This window comes from Ptychodera flava, chromosome 19 (assembly GCF_041260155.1).
Source record: "Ptychodera flava strain L36383 chromosome 19, AS_Pfla_20210202, whole genome shotgun sequence".
NCBI classification, from domain to species: Eukaryota; Metazoa; Hemichordata; class Enteropneusta; family Ptychoderidae; genus Ptychodera; species Ptychodera flava.
The window spans coordinates 6,367,755-6,383,885 of NC_091946.1; the positions used below are offsets into that span (position 1 = coordinate 6,367,755).

At 37.9% G+C, this 16,131-nt stretch overlaps 1 protein-coding gene across 2 annotated transcripts; it reads right to left on the reverse strand.

Moving 5' to 3' along the window:
• Positions 1–1,053: 1,053 nt before the first annotated feature.
• On the reverse strand, positions 1,054–15,567 carry LOC139118450 (mannose-P-dolichol utilization defect 1 protein homolog). 2 transcript variants are annotated; one of them, XM_070681747.1, is made up of 5 exons: positions 15,417–15,567; positions 8,530–8,595; positions 6,795–6,927; positions 5,470–5,674; positions 1,054–1,901 (listed from the first exon to the last, which is right to left on the reverse strand). In XM_070681747.1, the coding sequence occupies exons 1-5, from the start codon at positions 15,508–15,510 to the stop codon at positions 1,680–1,682; spliced, it is 720 nt and encodes a 239-aa protein (XP_070537848.1). In that variant the 5' UTR covers positions 15,511–15,567; the 3' UTR covers positions 1,054–1,679. The 2 variants fall into 2 exon arrangements, with proteins under 2 accessions (XP_070537848.1, XP_070537849.1); XM_070681748.1 differs by lacking the exon at positions 15,417–15,567 and adding an exon at positions 15,079–15,156.
• Between the last annotated feature and the right edge of the window lie 564 nt (positions 15,568–16,131).

Here is a 16,131-nt window from a genome sequence, read left to right on the forward strand (position 1 = left end):
ATTACCATCACACTTTGGCCCCAGTAATGCTGCTTGCAGCTTTAATTTTCGTCTATTTTTGTTTTGTATGCCAATTGCAAATTCTCCCCACAGCATTTTACAACACTAACTTGCTCACTTGTCAGCACAACATCTACACGTGTAAAAGCAGGGCTAATGTTTACATTTTAATCCTAATTTAGATCAAAATTCCATGTCAACAATAACAATGCAGTCTACACATGTACAGGCTGTGTTGACAAGCTGAATACTGTGTATCTCAACATGCTTTGGGGAGACGAACAAAAAATGTGATTGCTATGAACGAATGAAAATTGTGACAAAAATCACCAAAAGTTACGGCTACTGGCCTTTTAATGGTGAACAGAAGTCTTTCTAGATTAGTATTCTTTCTTTGTTTTCCTGTTTGTTTTTTTCAAACTCCTTAGTTTACCCTTGTATTGTTTATGATAAGTTTCTTCTATTCTGCAGTGTTGCAGCCAGGAACTTTAAGTCAGGGGACACTGTGTCCCACTACAGTTTATTTTTGGGGACATTCTGCACATTTTGGGGACAACAAGCGTCAGTTATCAATCAAATTTTGCATTATTTTACAACAAATTAGTTTCACTGAACAAATTTCAAGCTACTAGGACCGCGTCAGGCGATTGTAGCAGTCTACCGTATCTCCGTATCTGTCGCCAATCAGAACTCAGACGGACTACGGTCAAGCAAATTATGATATCAAGTGCAACGTTTTAATAACTTTTAACCATGGCTAGCTCCGAAAGTACGTATTTACTGTGCAAACCTGGAAATAATTATGCAAAACAAAGGTCATCGTTTAGTAACAGATATTACTTGTAGACTACATTCAACACAGTCGACTCACGAATGCGCCCGAGGTGACCCGTAGTACGCAAGAATGCGGGACAACGGGTTCCGTTTTGGGGACATTGTCGCAAGGGCACGTCCTGGCGGCAACACTGATTCTGTGTAACAATCGACTAGTACATAGAGATGTGTAAATTTCTGGTGAAATGGGTATGAAAATGAACAAGCAACAAACGTGAGTTCAAAATTCCAAAACCATTTTATTCCATCTGTCATAAACACTTAAAAAATTCTTTTGTTTCTGTGTTGTAATGACACAACAACACAGATAAAGACAATTAACAATCCCTGTGAAACAAATTCACAGATGTCAAATGAACGTGTACAGTATTCACCGCTCCAAACACTCTATCAACAGAAAAGCTTATTGTCAAAAAATAACATATGTACTTCAGTTTGCAGAATACTAAAACGAGCCATTATACTTGATGTTGTATTCATTGAAATAATAAAAGACTGACCGAAAAATTGGTGTCAAACATAAATGTTTATCGAAAAAAGTGTTCTTAGATTGGTTTGAAAAATATTTGCATGGTCCAGATGAACTGCCTTGTGTAGATAAATGTGAGTAGTAGTGTGTGTCCATCAATACTGAGTTTCTTTCAAACCATTACCCTGCAATATTTCTGGTTTGTAAGGTCAATCAAGATAAAAAAACAAAACTAACATTCTCTGAGAGTACTGTAATGTATATGTTATCAAAGAATCACTAGAAAACGTAATAAAAGTCAAAAATTTCATTTCTATTACTAAGGGTGACCTCCTGTGAACCCTGACCCTTGACCTTGTTACAAAGGTGAATTGTTTTACTGCTGTTTGGTTTTGACCCCTGAGTAGTACCAGATCTGGCCTAAGATGATTCCGTTGCATGTGGTGGATATGGCATACGTGGCAACCATGAACAGATCACCAGTTTCCTGAATTGAGGTGAATATCCTAGCTATGGACCCGAGGAAGAGCATCAGGAAAGTTATGGAAGACAGCTGTCCGGTGTTGCCTGCACTGTAGTTAGAATACACCTGAGTCATCTGTTCAGAGAGAAAGAAAAATTATTAAGGAAAGTTCAAATGAGGACAAAATATACTTTAAAACTTAAAATTTTCCCATCTAATTGCAGACATATTTCTATTTATCTATTGTTATTTCAATTCTTATGGGACTGCAAAAAAAAAAGGTTCTTGTGTATTTGTGTCCACATTGTCATCATGTGTGGACAAAGTATACCTCTTTTGTATATGTATAACAAATCACTGAATCACTGACAATTTTAACCCGTTCACCCCCAAATTCCCTGTGAACAGTTCCATGGTCACTACTGATACCAGTGGGTTTGGGTCAAACCATAGTAGTGAAAGGGTAAAGGGCCAGTAGCTGTAACTTTCAATGATTTATTTTTCGCCATTTTTAAAAATCTCAAGTACAGTTTCTTGCTCTACTCTCCAACACATGCTGATATACACAGTATTCGGCTTGTCAACTCAGTCTGTACATGTGTAGACTGCATTGTTATTGTTGACAAGTGAATTCTGGTCTGGACTAGAATTCAAATGTAAACAATGACAGTGCATTTTACACATATCAACAATGTGTTGACAAGCTGAATAGTGAGTGTTGAATTGTTGGTTCTCTAACATGCTTTGGGGACTGGAACAAGAACTTAATATTCACAAACAAAACAAAAAAGAAATCGAAATTCATGCAAAATTATAACCGCTGGCCAATTACATGGTCAAATGATATCTGCAAACATCACACAATGTATAGAGCAAAGGCAGAGGCAACAAATCTTACTTAGAGATCTACAAACCCACAGGCAATTCAGAGACAAAGAGAGATCATTCTCTGAGCCTCACTTTCTACATACCCACTACTCAACATTTTATTATCAGCTGGATGATTAACTTGTAGTGAAAACGGAAAAAAATATTGGCCCAGTCATAACAATTACCAGTAGTCAATGAGAATGGCCTTATGGATTTATTTCACCCTAAAAATGTTTTTATAACTACACTACAGTGTAGTTTTAATTGGACTTTGTTTATGCTGTATTTTCCTTAACAACCAATTTATGGGTTCAAAGTGATCTTTATGTTCAATTTTCTACAAGTGGAGGCTTCCATGAATTAGATAAATATATGATGAAAATAAGCAATCCATGGCTTGTTGTCAAGGTTACCAGTGCTGGCAGATTCCCTGTAGAGGCATAATGAATCAACGTTCACGTGTATTTGAGACTTTGCAGAATTATGTCATTTCCCATTTTCAGATCAAGTCGTCCAAAATCCACATGAAAATTCAAGTACCAACACAATCACTGTGACTGTGTCTCCTCTTGAAGTTGTAATAATGATCATTGATTTTATTTTATTAGAGTTGATAAATTGTTGTCAGTAAGACACCAATTTTCAACTATGTGTCCATGGTGATTTTTAAAGACTTGATATCAATATGACAGTGTATGTCACAGCAATGTTTGTCACAGCAGTGTGTGTCCTGTATGTCACAGCAGTGTGTGTTGTGTTGTGTGGTACACGACACACACTGCTGTGACAAACACTGCTGTGACATATATACACTGCTGTGACATACACTGTCATATTCAGATCAAGTCTTTAAAAATCACCATGGACACATCAATGATCATTATTACAACTTCCAAGAAGAGACAGCACATTGACGATGAAAGCTTTAATCTCATTTCAGCTGATAAAATCACTGATGCAGTCTCATCACAAGGTTAACCAGGGTTCACCATTTCTAACAACCTAGACTTGTCTGAACATATTTCAACCATTGAAAACAAAATCAATTCCAAATTGTTTCTATCGGCACACATCAAAAAATTTCTTCCTCTCCACTCACGCAAGCTTTTCTCTTATTCTTTCATCTCACCACACATCAATTACTGTTCTAATGTTTGGAGCTTTACTTCTAGTAGCAATATCTATGCATTGGAGCGTCTACAGAGACGTGCAATGAGACTTATTCTTGACACTGTTCCGCCTCTTTCCACTCATCAGATGTATACTCAGCTTCATTGGTTACCGATAAATTTGAAACTCTATCCAAACCGCATGGCCAAAACTTACAAAGCAACTCACAATCTAACCCCTGACTATATAACTAGTATGTTCAACACCTATATGTGTATATCCCTTCCAGATCACTGCATTCTTCCAATCAGAACCTCCTTAAAATTCCCAGAGCACGTACAACACTTTATCAAAACACTTTGGCTGTTGCAGGTGTGGATGAATATAACAATCGCCCAAAGCCATCAGCTACTCCGAGTCACTAACTAGTTTTAAGAAGTCTTGTAATAACTTTCTGTATTCTATTTACTTGTCTGTTGCCTCTTCCTAGTATTTTGCTTGTAGTTCAGTTTTTCATGTGTTTTCAAGTTTTATGCACCTATTCATATTTTTTTTCCTTTTATCTATTCGACGTCCATGAAAAGATGTGTTACACCTATGGAGTTATCGAGTTTAAATAAAGATTAATAATAATAACAATATCTAAAAACAACATGGTGAGAATCAAGTTTGTATGTGATCTTGGGGATTTGCACAAGGTCAAAAGTGTTCAAATACCGGTTATTGGACATATGCTTCACTGGTTTATGGTAAAATGTGCCTTGAGGACATATATTCAGACTCTCAAACTTTGACAACACTCCTTTAGTCTAACCATAGACAGTAGAGAGTGTCTCTGCTGTCTATGGTCTAACACTTGTAAGGTTCATTTTGAAGGTCAAGGAGTAAGCTAAGTTTTCAAAGGTTCATTTTTGTGAAAATCTAAAATTTAATTTTTCCCTGGGATGTCAGCCATTTTGACTTTAATGTGCCATTATTACGTACTTTGTTTCATTAGTACCAAAATTTGTACCGTGGCCCTTATTTTTATTTTTGATTTCGAAAGGGAGTGGTTTAAAAATTCCTTAGTTTGAGCAAAAGTTGAAGCTTTCAATTTAGAGCTACGTACTACCTCAAACTGACTTGACATGATAGCAACAGATGAACATACATGTAGCAAGAGAAAGGTTCAATGTGTACAGATTAAGTAACTGGTGACACTGACTGATATCAGCTAGTTGACAGACAAGAGAAGACATCATGAAAAGTAAAAGTTCCGCTAACTCTCTTTGATGACATGAAAAGAACACTTCCCTGATGTGTGCAAAGTCACATGATATTATTTGAATGTAAGGAATCCGATATTTGGTTTATCATGACAAGTGTTTTCATTTCATTTTAATAATCCAATGTGATTTTAAACTGGTTTTCTCTTTCCACTTTCTGAATTTTATGTTTCAAAACGTGTCCTGTATCATATTCGTGTACATGATCACGTAACAAGCTCTGCAATGTTCGAAGTTAATACTTTGTCGGAAAATTCACTGACAAAGTATATTACGTGGGTGTATGTTGACATCTATTGTGTACACAATGTGTATCAGTAAGTATACTGTGGCATGTATTGTTGTCATCAATTATCAAAACCATTGATTTCCTTGAGAAAATTACATACCGCTCACACAGTTTGGATATAATTTGAGATGCAATACTATAAAACAAACACGCACACAAAAATCCTTACCCTGCTTATAATTATCATGAGTATGTTCATTGATTGTAGAAATGCTATGAATTGGAATGGTACAATGCCGCTGAGTAGAAGGTACATGATACCACTGTATCCAACTGTGAATGCCCCTGCTTTGCCAGAACTGCCGCCGAAGTGTAGACACATAGCGCCGATGAGACAGGTCTGAACTGCTAGGAAGAAACTCTCTCCCCATGCCCTGCAAGATGACAACAACATTTGAAATAATTTCACTTTTTATCCTCCCAAGGGGGAGGGGTTAACTGAATTTCGTTGAAAGTATGCTCAATTTTTGGGGGACTTGAAGATTTTTAAGTACCTTCCACAAAATTCATTCAATTTGGTGAGTAATCTACTAAATGCCCATCAACAGTCTTAATACAGATGTTTACTTTTGAAATATCAGATTAAACAAGTTTGTTTAGCAGCAGTTTTGAACATTATCATTTTTTCAAGATGTTATGGGGTGAAACAAAACTTTTCCACAAACTTCAAGTACTGGATTAGTTAAAAACAGGACAAATATGTAGATAGCTCTAGAACATGCTATGAATTCTGTAGAGTCTTTCCATGAATTTCTCATGGCAGTTGTTGTGCCATTCTGACCAAGTGAAACAAGATGTGCATTGGTATGACAGAATAAGTATCATTTTGTATTGACTACACTCACCATTGGATTAGACTTGGTTACATAATTGAAAACTGTGATTTCATTACTTTTTGCATGGATGTAAAATACTATGTATAGGCAGTACTACAGAGGGCCTTCTCTTGGAATTGAATAGAAAGTTCCTGTGACTGGCAATGAGATTATCATGTAAGGTTTTTATCCTGGAACGTCCTGCTAAGGCTGAATATATATATATGGCAAAACGGGAACATGTACAATTAATCAGTGAACCACATCAGGCCTTCAAGGGTCAGCAACTTTTGATGACTTTTCTGCTATTTTTGTTTTGTGTGTCAATTGAAAGTTTTTTCCCACACCCCAAAAAATGTTGAAACATCCACAATTTAGCTTGTCAACACAGCATCATATGAGTAAAATCAACTGTCAATGCTTAGATTTGAATTCTACAAACAATGCAGTCTACACACGCACAGGCTGAGTTGACATGCTGAATACTGTGTATCTCAACATGCTTCGGGGCCGTGAACAAGAAACTGTAGTTGACATTAAAGACAAAAGTAGTGAAAAAAATCCTCATAAGTTACAACTACTGGCCCTTTAAGTTATGAAATCATAGAGCCCTCCAATCACAGTACGTGTTACTTGTGTCTATGAATCTTGCTCACCCAATCATCATGAGTGGACTTACGTGAATGGATATCCATTGGCAACACTGTAGGACCATGTTGCTGATATGGCAACCAGTTCAAAGATGACACTGATTATACTAATGCCCTCGCCACTCTTTGCTCCAAGTATCTTCAGAATCTGTGGCAGTTTTACTGCAAGAAGACAGAACATGGATTTTCAAGTTAGTAGCACTCAGTGATCAATACATCAATACTTAGCACACTTGCTTGTTTCCACTGCAATAATACATTACTCTGTTGCAAAGTTGTCATTTTTTCATTGTCTCTTTGTTTTTTTATTCATTTTCATACTCTTGCCGTGCTGTATTTCACATGAAATGATTGCATGTTGAAGCAGTAGCCAGTGTGTCAGGTGATCGAGTGAAACATGACAGAGGCAGAGCAACAGATACAAATCTGGAAATTGGGAAACACTGCTGTCTTGGATGCCAAATTTTAAGCCCAGGACAATAGCTGTAACTTTTGGTAACATTTTCATTAGTTTTATTGTAAAATACATTTTCTTGCTCCCCTTGCTTTCCCTAAAGTATGTTTATACCAATATTTAAGTGTTTTCCACAGCTTCGAAAAATAATTTGCATATTCTTTGGTTGTGAAAATGTATTGTTTTGTACATTTATTAACATATGACCAGACTGCTCTACAAACAGTGGGGTAGTCTACCCATGATTATTCCCTTGTGGAAAACCCTGATTAGCACTGACAACATGAAAAAGTATGTGACTATGAAATGTTATTGTTGATAAATGAGTTCTTGTACGGACTAGAATTCAGTTTTAAATCATGATGTTCAGTGTTACCAACGTGGTGTGATCTGTAAAGTTGATGTATTTTCAAGTATTTTTGTTCTGTTTGTTAAATGCTGTCTCTTATCCTACAGGTAAAAATATCTCAAAATACCCAGTATTCAACTTGTCAAGACAGTCTGTCTGTCTCTGATCTTAAATGTTCTTGTTGAAAAATGACTTATTCTCCTGACTAAAATTCATTAAAGCCCCATTAGCTATATCATTTGCATTTTGGCGTAACAAAAATATCATCCAATGTTCCGAGATATTTTGAATTCCCATTATTAAACCATATTGTCTAAAACAATGGAACTGTTTCAATCCTTTGTAACAGATTTGGTCTATTAAAATCAGGCACTGAACATAAGTATATTTGCGGCAGCCATATTGAGTTGCAACTAAACAATTGTTTAATTGGTGAAATCTAAGTTTGAAGAACATTCTGTGGTCACACATAGTAAAGTATTTTAAAATAAGTTATGTTTGGTTTCAAACCATCTTATTGAAAAAATGCAAAAAAATACAGCTAATGGTAGGATAACACTGCATACAGTACACTGTGCATTCTGTTGTCAAGGTTACACTGTGTATTTGAAACATATTTCATACAGGACAATAAGTAAATGTACTTGTTTGATGGCACAAAAACAAAGGAAATATTGAACAAAGTTAACCCTTTGAGCGCCAAAGTCTATTTTTGTCCCCTTTATAAAATAAACCCAAGTCAATTTTTCTCAGATTTTTGCCAGAATTTTGAGAAAAAACTGTAGCAAATGAAATGTGATGTCCATTTGGTCCAAAATTATCAAAAAATTACAGAAAAATTCATAAAGATTGGTAAAATTTTGCACTAAAATTTTGGCGGGAGAAAATAACAGCGCTCAAAGGGTTAAAGCTACTGTTCCTTGAACATTTGACTGTTGTGATGAATAAGATGAACACTTACCTATCACTGATCCAAGGATGATAGCCATGCCAAGTGCTTTGCTGACTGCCGCCTTGAGGCATGGTACTACCAACAAAACAAGAAAGAAATTTCACAAATGTTAATCACTGTGTAGAAACTTTTCAAGACAGCAACACAGCTAGTGTTCGGCCATCATAGAAGGGAGGGGTTCACAGGTGTTTCCTCCTTCATGGATGAGGAAATTTGTTAGGGAGGATGGCGTGAGGGAGGGAGGATACCCAGACAAAATGAACACTTGGTCAATTTATCAGTACTTGGTTGGAATAGAACACTCTGATTAATGCACAGAAAACATGTTTGACATTGAACTAATTCTGTCATCTTTATCTCTGATGTACTGGCACTGCCCCAGCATTGGCAAAGATGGTATTTTAAAAGAATTAAAGGGGTAGCAGCTGTAATTGTAGATGTTTTCACTATTTTTGATTTTAATATCAACCACAGTTTGTTGCTCCACAACCCAAAACATGTTGAGATGCACAGTGTTCAGCTTGTCAACTCAGCCTGTACATGTGAAGACTGCATTGTTATTGTTGACAAGTGAACTCTGATCTGGACCAGAAATCACATGTAAGCAATGATGCATTTTACACACATAGATGCTGTGTTGACATAGTCGGTGTTTCAAAATGCTATAGGAGTAGAACAAGAAATGGCACATGACATACAAAAAAAAAATTGCAAACAAATATCATCAAAGACAACAGTTACTGCTGCTGGCCATTTAGCCAGGTGTGTTGAAGTCTGCTCATAGAACATATCAACAACTGTTGTTGAAGCTGAAATTTTGATGAATGTCCTTGTGTACTGTTTTCCTGCCGAGGCCTAGACAGATGTTTACTTGAAGAGAAGCTCCTCGCAGCAGTTGGACAGATCAAACAGTGAAATAATTCATCTGCACTATGAATATTTAAAAAACACCTCTTGTGACATTTTAGCCAGTATCAACTTTTATAAAACTATATGCTGCTAGTCAATCCCTCTTGTAGTTGCATGGACGTCAGATCCGTCATGTTCAGCATCTGATGACCTGAGACCTTTAACTTTTCCCCAACCCTAAGGTATCCAATGATGTGATTGCCAACCTGCGATGACAGAAATAGGGGGGGGGGGAGGGGGAGGGCATATAGTGGATTTTGATGGCTGAATGCAGAATAAAGTAGTGCAGGTAGATAATCACACACATTAACAAGACATCACCTGCCTACAGAAGCCTTGAAAAAGCACTAAGACCTTTAACACTATAAAATAGAAATAGGAGACTAGCACCCCTAGTGGCCAAACTGTACAAATCTTTCATTTTTTCAACAATATCAGTACAAGAATTATTTTCAAAAGAAGGCTATTATTAGATTTAGTCATGGCTAATTATTGTTTGACAGTACAATCAAATAATTTCATTGCCAATTACAAACAATAACGTACTACATTGTACATTTTGATAATCATGTTCACACTTGTACACGGCCACTGCAGACAACAACCATGCCATTGGTACTTAATATGCTATGACATGTTGAGGGTGAGCTATTAAAATTAATCAAAACATGGAGAGAATATAAAAAACGATATCTAGGTAGGACTGCCGATGTGTTGAAAAACATAAAATTTTATGAAGGCATGTCAAGACTTATCAACGATGGTCAGGTTTATTTTAGGATTGGGTCGTGATTGTGATGAATATAATAGACAGACCTGACACTGAAAGTGCTAAGGGTATGTACGGATACTACTTTGCAGCAAAAACTTGAACCCCGCTGTGAACTGTAGGGTATTGCACCTGGCTGGCAATAAACATCGAAAGTAGAAATGTGAGTACATTTGCCAATCATGCAAATACTGTATGGCCTGTGTTTATTATGTTTAATCTGCTGGTAGACAGTCGGCAGGTTGTTTTGCATTGTAGCACAGCATCCTGACCCTGAATATAAACACATATCCATATGGGAGAAACAAAAACCATTTGTTTTAGAAGGTAGGGGTTTGGCTACACCAAACAAATAACAGTTTGTTTGATGGGAGGGGCGAAAGAACAATCAATGATAGAAATAGATATCTTTTCACTCAGACTGTGAGAACTAAACCGACAAAGACATAAATGAAAAAAACAAAATCTAATATAAATCAGATATTATATGAATAAATTTTGAAGCATTCAAACCAGTTTTGATGAGAATAAAGCATACAAATGTGGATGGTGTTATGAAAAGTGTATCTGTCTGGAGGTACGGGACCACTGTTTAAAGTAGTGATTTGTACTGGTAAACCTTTCTGTATGTTATGCTGGCAGACCAGCAGATTGCCATGACTCAGTTGGGATGGAAGACTCCCAGACAAGGCTGCAGGAAAGCTGCAATTACCTTGGTACAAATTTGCACGAAAGATTCCCTCCAAAAACCACATTCCCCTACAGTGAGAAGGCATGAAAATAATGGGCCAGGGCTCGAAATATTTTTTTCCAACCACTTGCCCACTGGACAAGTCAAATAAAAAGTGCCTGTCCCAGTGAGAAAAAGTACCTGTCCAGCATGGCATAATTTATTCTACGAAACTATACTAATTTCAACTCACCTGAGACAATGTCCAGAGAAATTGAATGTCATTTTTAATTAGTTTGATAGGAAGTTTTTGACAGAACACAACGAGTGAATCTGGGAAAGTTCAACAAACTCACGTCTGTAATTTATGCAAAATGGCGTAACAACGCCATCCCTGCCGAGATGGCTCTGAGAATCTCCTAATCTAAGAGATTTGAGACATGACCTTAGGTAAATTAACATGGCTGACTCCTGTAAACAGTGATTAGATATTATCGAACTTTCTTTTACTTTTTTCTGACAGGTAAATATCCAAACAATGATTTTCAAAATTTTAAAAGGTACATAAATTTAAACTTATGAATATTTGCCGTAGTCAATAGGTTGAAATACTGGTTGCAACTTGCAGGCTGAAAAAATCTACCTGTCAACTTGGACAAGTACTTTTCAAAACTACTTGTCCTAGGCCAAAATTTCACTTGTCTGGGACAGGCAGACAGGTATTACTAGTATTTCCAGCCCTGCCTGGGCTTTGGTATTTCTAAAGTCAGTGTCGCTAAGAGAACTTCTGATTAGTCATGATGGGATGTACTTAAAAAAAAACATGAATTCAAGTTGGGCCACAAAAACCTCAATGTTCAGAACATTTGTAGTCATGTAATGAACGCCTTTTGTGCAACATCAGTGAAGAACATAATTGCCCATAACTTGCCAATGTATGAATTAATGTTGAAAAATGTCCACGGTAAAAATATAACACATCCGATCAAGGCTACCATGATAAAATTGGCCAGAGTAAGAATGCTGAAACATGCGTTCTGATTAGGGATAGCCCCCCCCCCCACACCGTTGACCTTTGATGACCCGCACAGACGCAGCCTAACCCACTATCTGGGTTGACCTTTTGACAACCCGCATAGACACTGTCTACCCCACCACAGATAGCTGTGTTTCCACAGCTATCATCAAAATCGCCGTTTAGAGAACTCTGTGAGTTGGTGGGGCATGTACACAGTGTGTGCAGCAGACTAGCTGAGATTTGCAATGCTACAGGCCTAGCAAAAGTACCAACCAGAAATGCAGATGAAGAAATCAATACCTTGCTGTGAGATTAATTTGCCTATTTATTAGATAATTCATACCTGGTGTCTGCTGAGGTGGCTGGCCCTTGACCCTTTGCCTTTGACCTCAATAGCACAGTATTGGGATCCTGCATTACCTTAGAAAACAAAATTTTGGTGCCCAAAGAGTAAATTCATTAGAGGCCAGGCCAGCTGTGATTATGGACGTCTTGGAAACACGTACCTCAATGCTGTGATTAATCATGATAGCCTTGAAGCTAATGGCTTCAATGACTATTGTTAGTATCAAGTAAAGAAGAATATGCCAGCAATATTAAGTTTGATCTGGGTGGAGGGGCTGTTGATAAATCAAGTCCTTGATTGTCAAGTTTAGTTTTGAAGTATTGAAAAAAAGACTAGAATGGCATCATCCTCTTGAATCAAAACGTTTTCTGATGTTCAATCACACTTTGCATGCTTGGCTGGGCGTATAGTATTCTGCGCAATCTGTGGCACAATCACGCAATATGCAACATTGCATCAATGGAATCTAGAGATCCTGCTTGATACACTGTGCATGTTACACAATGGAGCATGCACATCAACTTTAAAATGATGCCGTCACGACAGTCGAATCCCATCTTGGCGCAAAAAACTAAAATTATCAACCAATAATATTTTACTTTGTCTTATCAGCACTGACTATGAGTGTGAATTGCTTTGGACTTAGATATTGTATGATTGGACAGCGTATCCACATGTCCCTATCCGTACCAAACTTGTCTATCAACATGCTGGTAATGAAAACGATAACCGACACCCTTTCCCCAATATCACTTATGATTTAAGTTTTTTGCAAAGATGCAAAGTTTTTGAACCAAGTGTAACATTTTCCTGTTCTTTCAATGCGTATAAAGTTTGAAGTTTGAAATTAAACCACAGACGTCATGCCTGATATTTTTATTCTCGTTATGTGGTATAATGTACAATGATAACGATATATTTACTTTAATGCGATAGAGTTAATACTCTTGAGAGGTCATTGAAAGTTCTGGGTCCATAGGACTGAGATTGTTGGATGTCACTTCTCTATAATCACTGAATGCAGGGCAGACCAGAAATGGTTCACTTTAAATACAGAGACCACTGAGCGCTGATTGTCCTAAAATTGATTACATAAACTTCATTTCTATTCATAATTTGAACTTATTTCACATTCAGCTTACCCCATCACAGCTTTTTTTCTGTCAAGTTGACAAGTACTTTGGTAGTAATTCTGTGCTACAATGACAAAAATTGTGATGGACTGCCAAGCTGAAAACCCTATTATTCATAGTATCACCCAACTTCGTTTGGCGCTGTGGTACAGAGCAAAATTATGGCATCCATAATTGACACAATGTTCTGTATTGCTTTATTGCCCCACAGATTGCGCCCAATACTACGAGCCAGTAGCTGGTCTATTGTAATAGCGCTTGACAAAGTGTCACGAAGCACTTGGCCACCTATTTGTAATTTTTACGGTGAAAACGGAGTCAGCAGCCACAGACGTGTTTTACAGACAGAACACTCAAACTAAATGTCATCAAAGGCACACTGCCTATTCAATCAATCCAACAAATCAAATATCCTGCATTTGCATCTACACAAACTTCCTTGGTCAATTGAGGTGGTAGCTACAGCATCAACCAAACAAACACAGCATCAAGCAGCTCAATATAGATTGCTGCCATCGAAATGCCAGTATTATACACCTTAACTATATCATACGATGCAATCTTCATCACTGTACGTCTATTATAAACGTCCAGATGAAATTTCGACGACAGCGAGCACACTGTTGACTGTTTGACCAACGGACATCTCTACCCCCACCCACTTACTACTCATACTAGTGTCAGGTGCGTAGTGTGCTTTTCCATTGACGCTATCCGCTTTTAGCATCAGTTGTTCTTCCTAAAGATGGAAAACTCTTGCTTCAGTTTGTAAGTTGGATAAAATCATCAATAATATTGAAATTTGGATTTATTCAATATTTTGGTTCGAAACTTGTCCTGGGTAGCTGAAATGCTACATATTTACTGCATCACGTTCCAAATTATTGAGCGTGGGGCATCCTAGCTGCAAAATTGTAGCTCTACGGTGAGGCGGTCGGTGAGTTTTGGTTTTTGCGACATCGCTCACCAGTAGAGCTACAATGCCGAAGGCCCTGTAGCATACAAAATAAGCGCGCCACACATGGCGCGGCATTTTCATGTAAAATCCCGCATATTTACTGCATTTTGTCGTACCAATTTATCAGTACTGAAGACTAAACACTATACTACAATAACCTTGTCGTTTATGGGTTTGGTATTAGCACAGACACGTCGATCGCGTTCCATAAACGTTAAGCGTGTTTCTGGGAGCCGCCATTACCGGAAGTTGGTAATGGCGGCTCCAAGAAATGTTTTTGGAACGCGATCGACGTATTTGAACAAATACCAAACCCCATACACGACCAGGTTAGTGTAGTATAGTGTTTTAGTCTTCAGTACTGATAAATCGGTACGACAAAATGCAGTAAATATGTGGGAGTTTTACATGAAATGCCGCGTCATGTGTGGCACGCTTATTTTGTATGCTACAGGGCCTTCGGCATTGTAGCTCTACAGGTGAGCGATGTCGCAAAAACCAAAACTCACCGACTGCCTCACCGTAGAGCTACAATTTTGCAGCTAGGGGCATCCGTGTTTCTGGGAGCCGCCATTACCGGAAGTTGGTAAAGGCGGCTCCCAGAAATGTTTTCGGAACGCGATCGACGTGTTTATACAAATTCTAAACCCCATAAACGACAAGGTTAGTGTAGTATAGTGTTTAGTCTTCAGTAGTGATAAATTGGTAAGACTAAATGCAGTAAATATGTAGCAATTCACATCAACACGCCTCACCCAGTGCGATACGCTGATTTTGAATTCACTCGTGCTCTCTATAGGGTCATCGGCATTGTAGCGCTACTGGTGAGCGAGGTCAACTAACCGACCGCCTCACCGTGGTATGGTGCGACGTGTTTTTGGTGTGAAGTGTCTGGGAACCCAAACAACGACTGTCGGTGACTATCAAACTCAAAGGCGCAAGACACGTCGCTTGGCGAGGCCCCTGGTGATCTGCAGAAGCGACTTGGCGACTTGTTTTGCGCCTGAGCACACGACACCGACCGCTCTGTATGTAAGGCGAACAAACAAATGTGAAAATAAAACGTAAGAATAGAAGGAGGCATTTCACTTACCATCTAAGAAATTAAACTCGACGAAAAATTCATCGTAACAGTGTTCGGTGAGAAAGACGAGGACAAGGCTTTTAAACAAGCTGGGAGCCGCCATTTTGAGAAGAGGGCAAAGGTCAGAAGCCTCGCTTTTGTCAAGAAGATCCAAAAGAACTGTGGACTGGACTAATAGCAAAGTATGAGCAAAGGAGCTCAGTTCAAAACAGAACATAGTGTGGGTGTATTTTATGTGAATTAGTCAGGTAAATATAGCAGCACGGTCGGAGATGTTTCTCTCTCATAAATTTTCGTGGGCTTTGAGCTGAAGAAAACACCATTACCAGAAAATAAAAACAGGTTTAGGGTCGGCGTGTAAAACAGTCGTACCCGGAACGTATACATTTTTGTATTCCTTAGTAACATGTTTGTTCATTAATAGGTTACTCTGTTCAACAGGATGTTGTGTGTGTGTTTTTTTTATCTGATTTGTGATTCCGGGATTTATTTAAAAATAAACGCCGTATTTCCAAAAGACTAACCTTGTGGCCGAAAGACCAATTCAAGCTGAGTCTTTGTCTATGAACGGTCCCTCCACAAAATCGTTTTGTCGAGGGACCGTGGTCTATGTAATAAGCTCTTGAGAACTTATCAGTGCTTAATAATAAGACTGCATATCAGGTTTATGAATCACATGAAAGAATGGATAGAAAAAGTCCCAAACAATCGAGGTGTATTCATT

Bases quoted from the DNA above. Each gene is read 5' to 3' on its own strand.
- LOC139118450 (XM_070681747.1), bottom strand. From the start codon at position 15,510: ATGGCGGCTCCCAGCTTGTTTAAAAGCCTTGTCCTCGTCTTTCTCACC. The intron at 6,928-8,529 runs GTAAGTGTTCAT...GTCTTCTTGCAG, and splicing joins CATCCTTGGATCAGTGATAG to TAAAACTGCCACAGATTCTG. The intron at 1,902-5,469 runs GTAAGGATTTTT...CTCTCTGAACAG, and splicing joins TCATGATAATTATAAGCAGG to ATGACTCAGGTGTATTCTAA.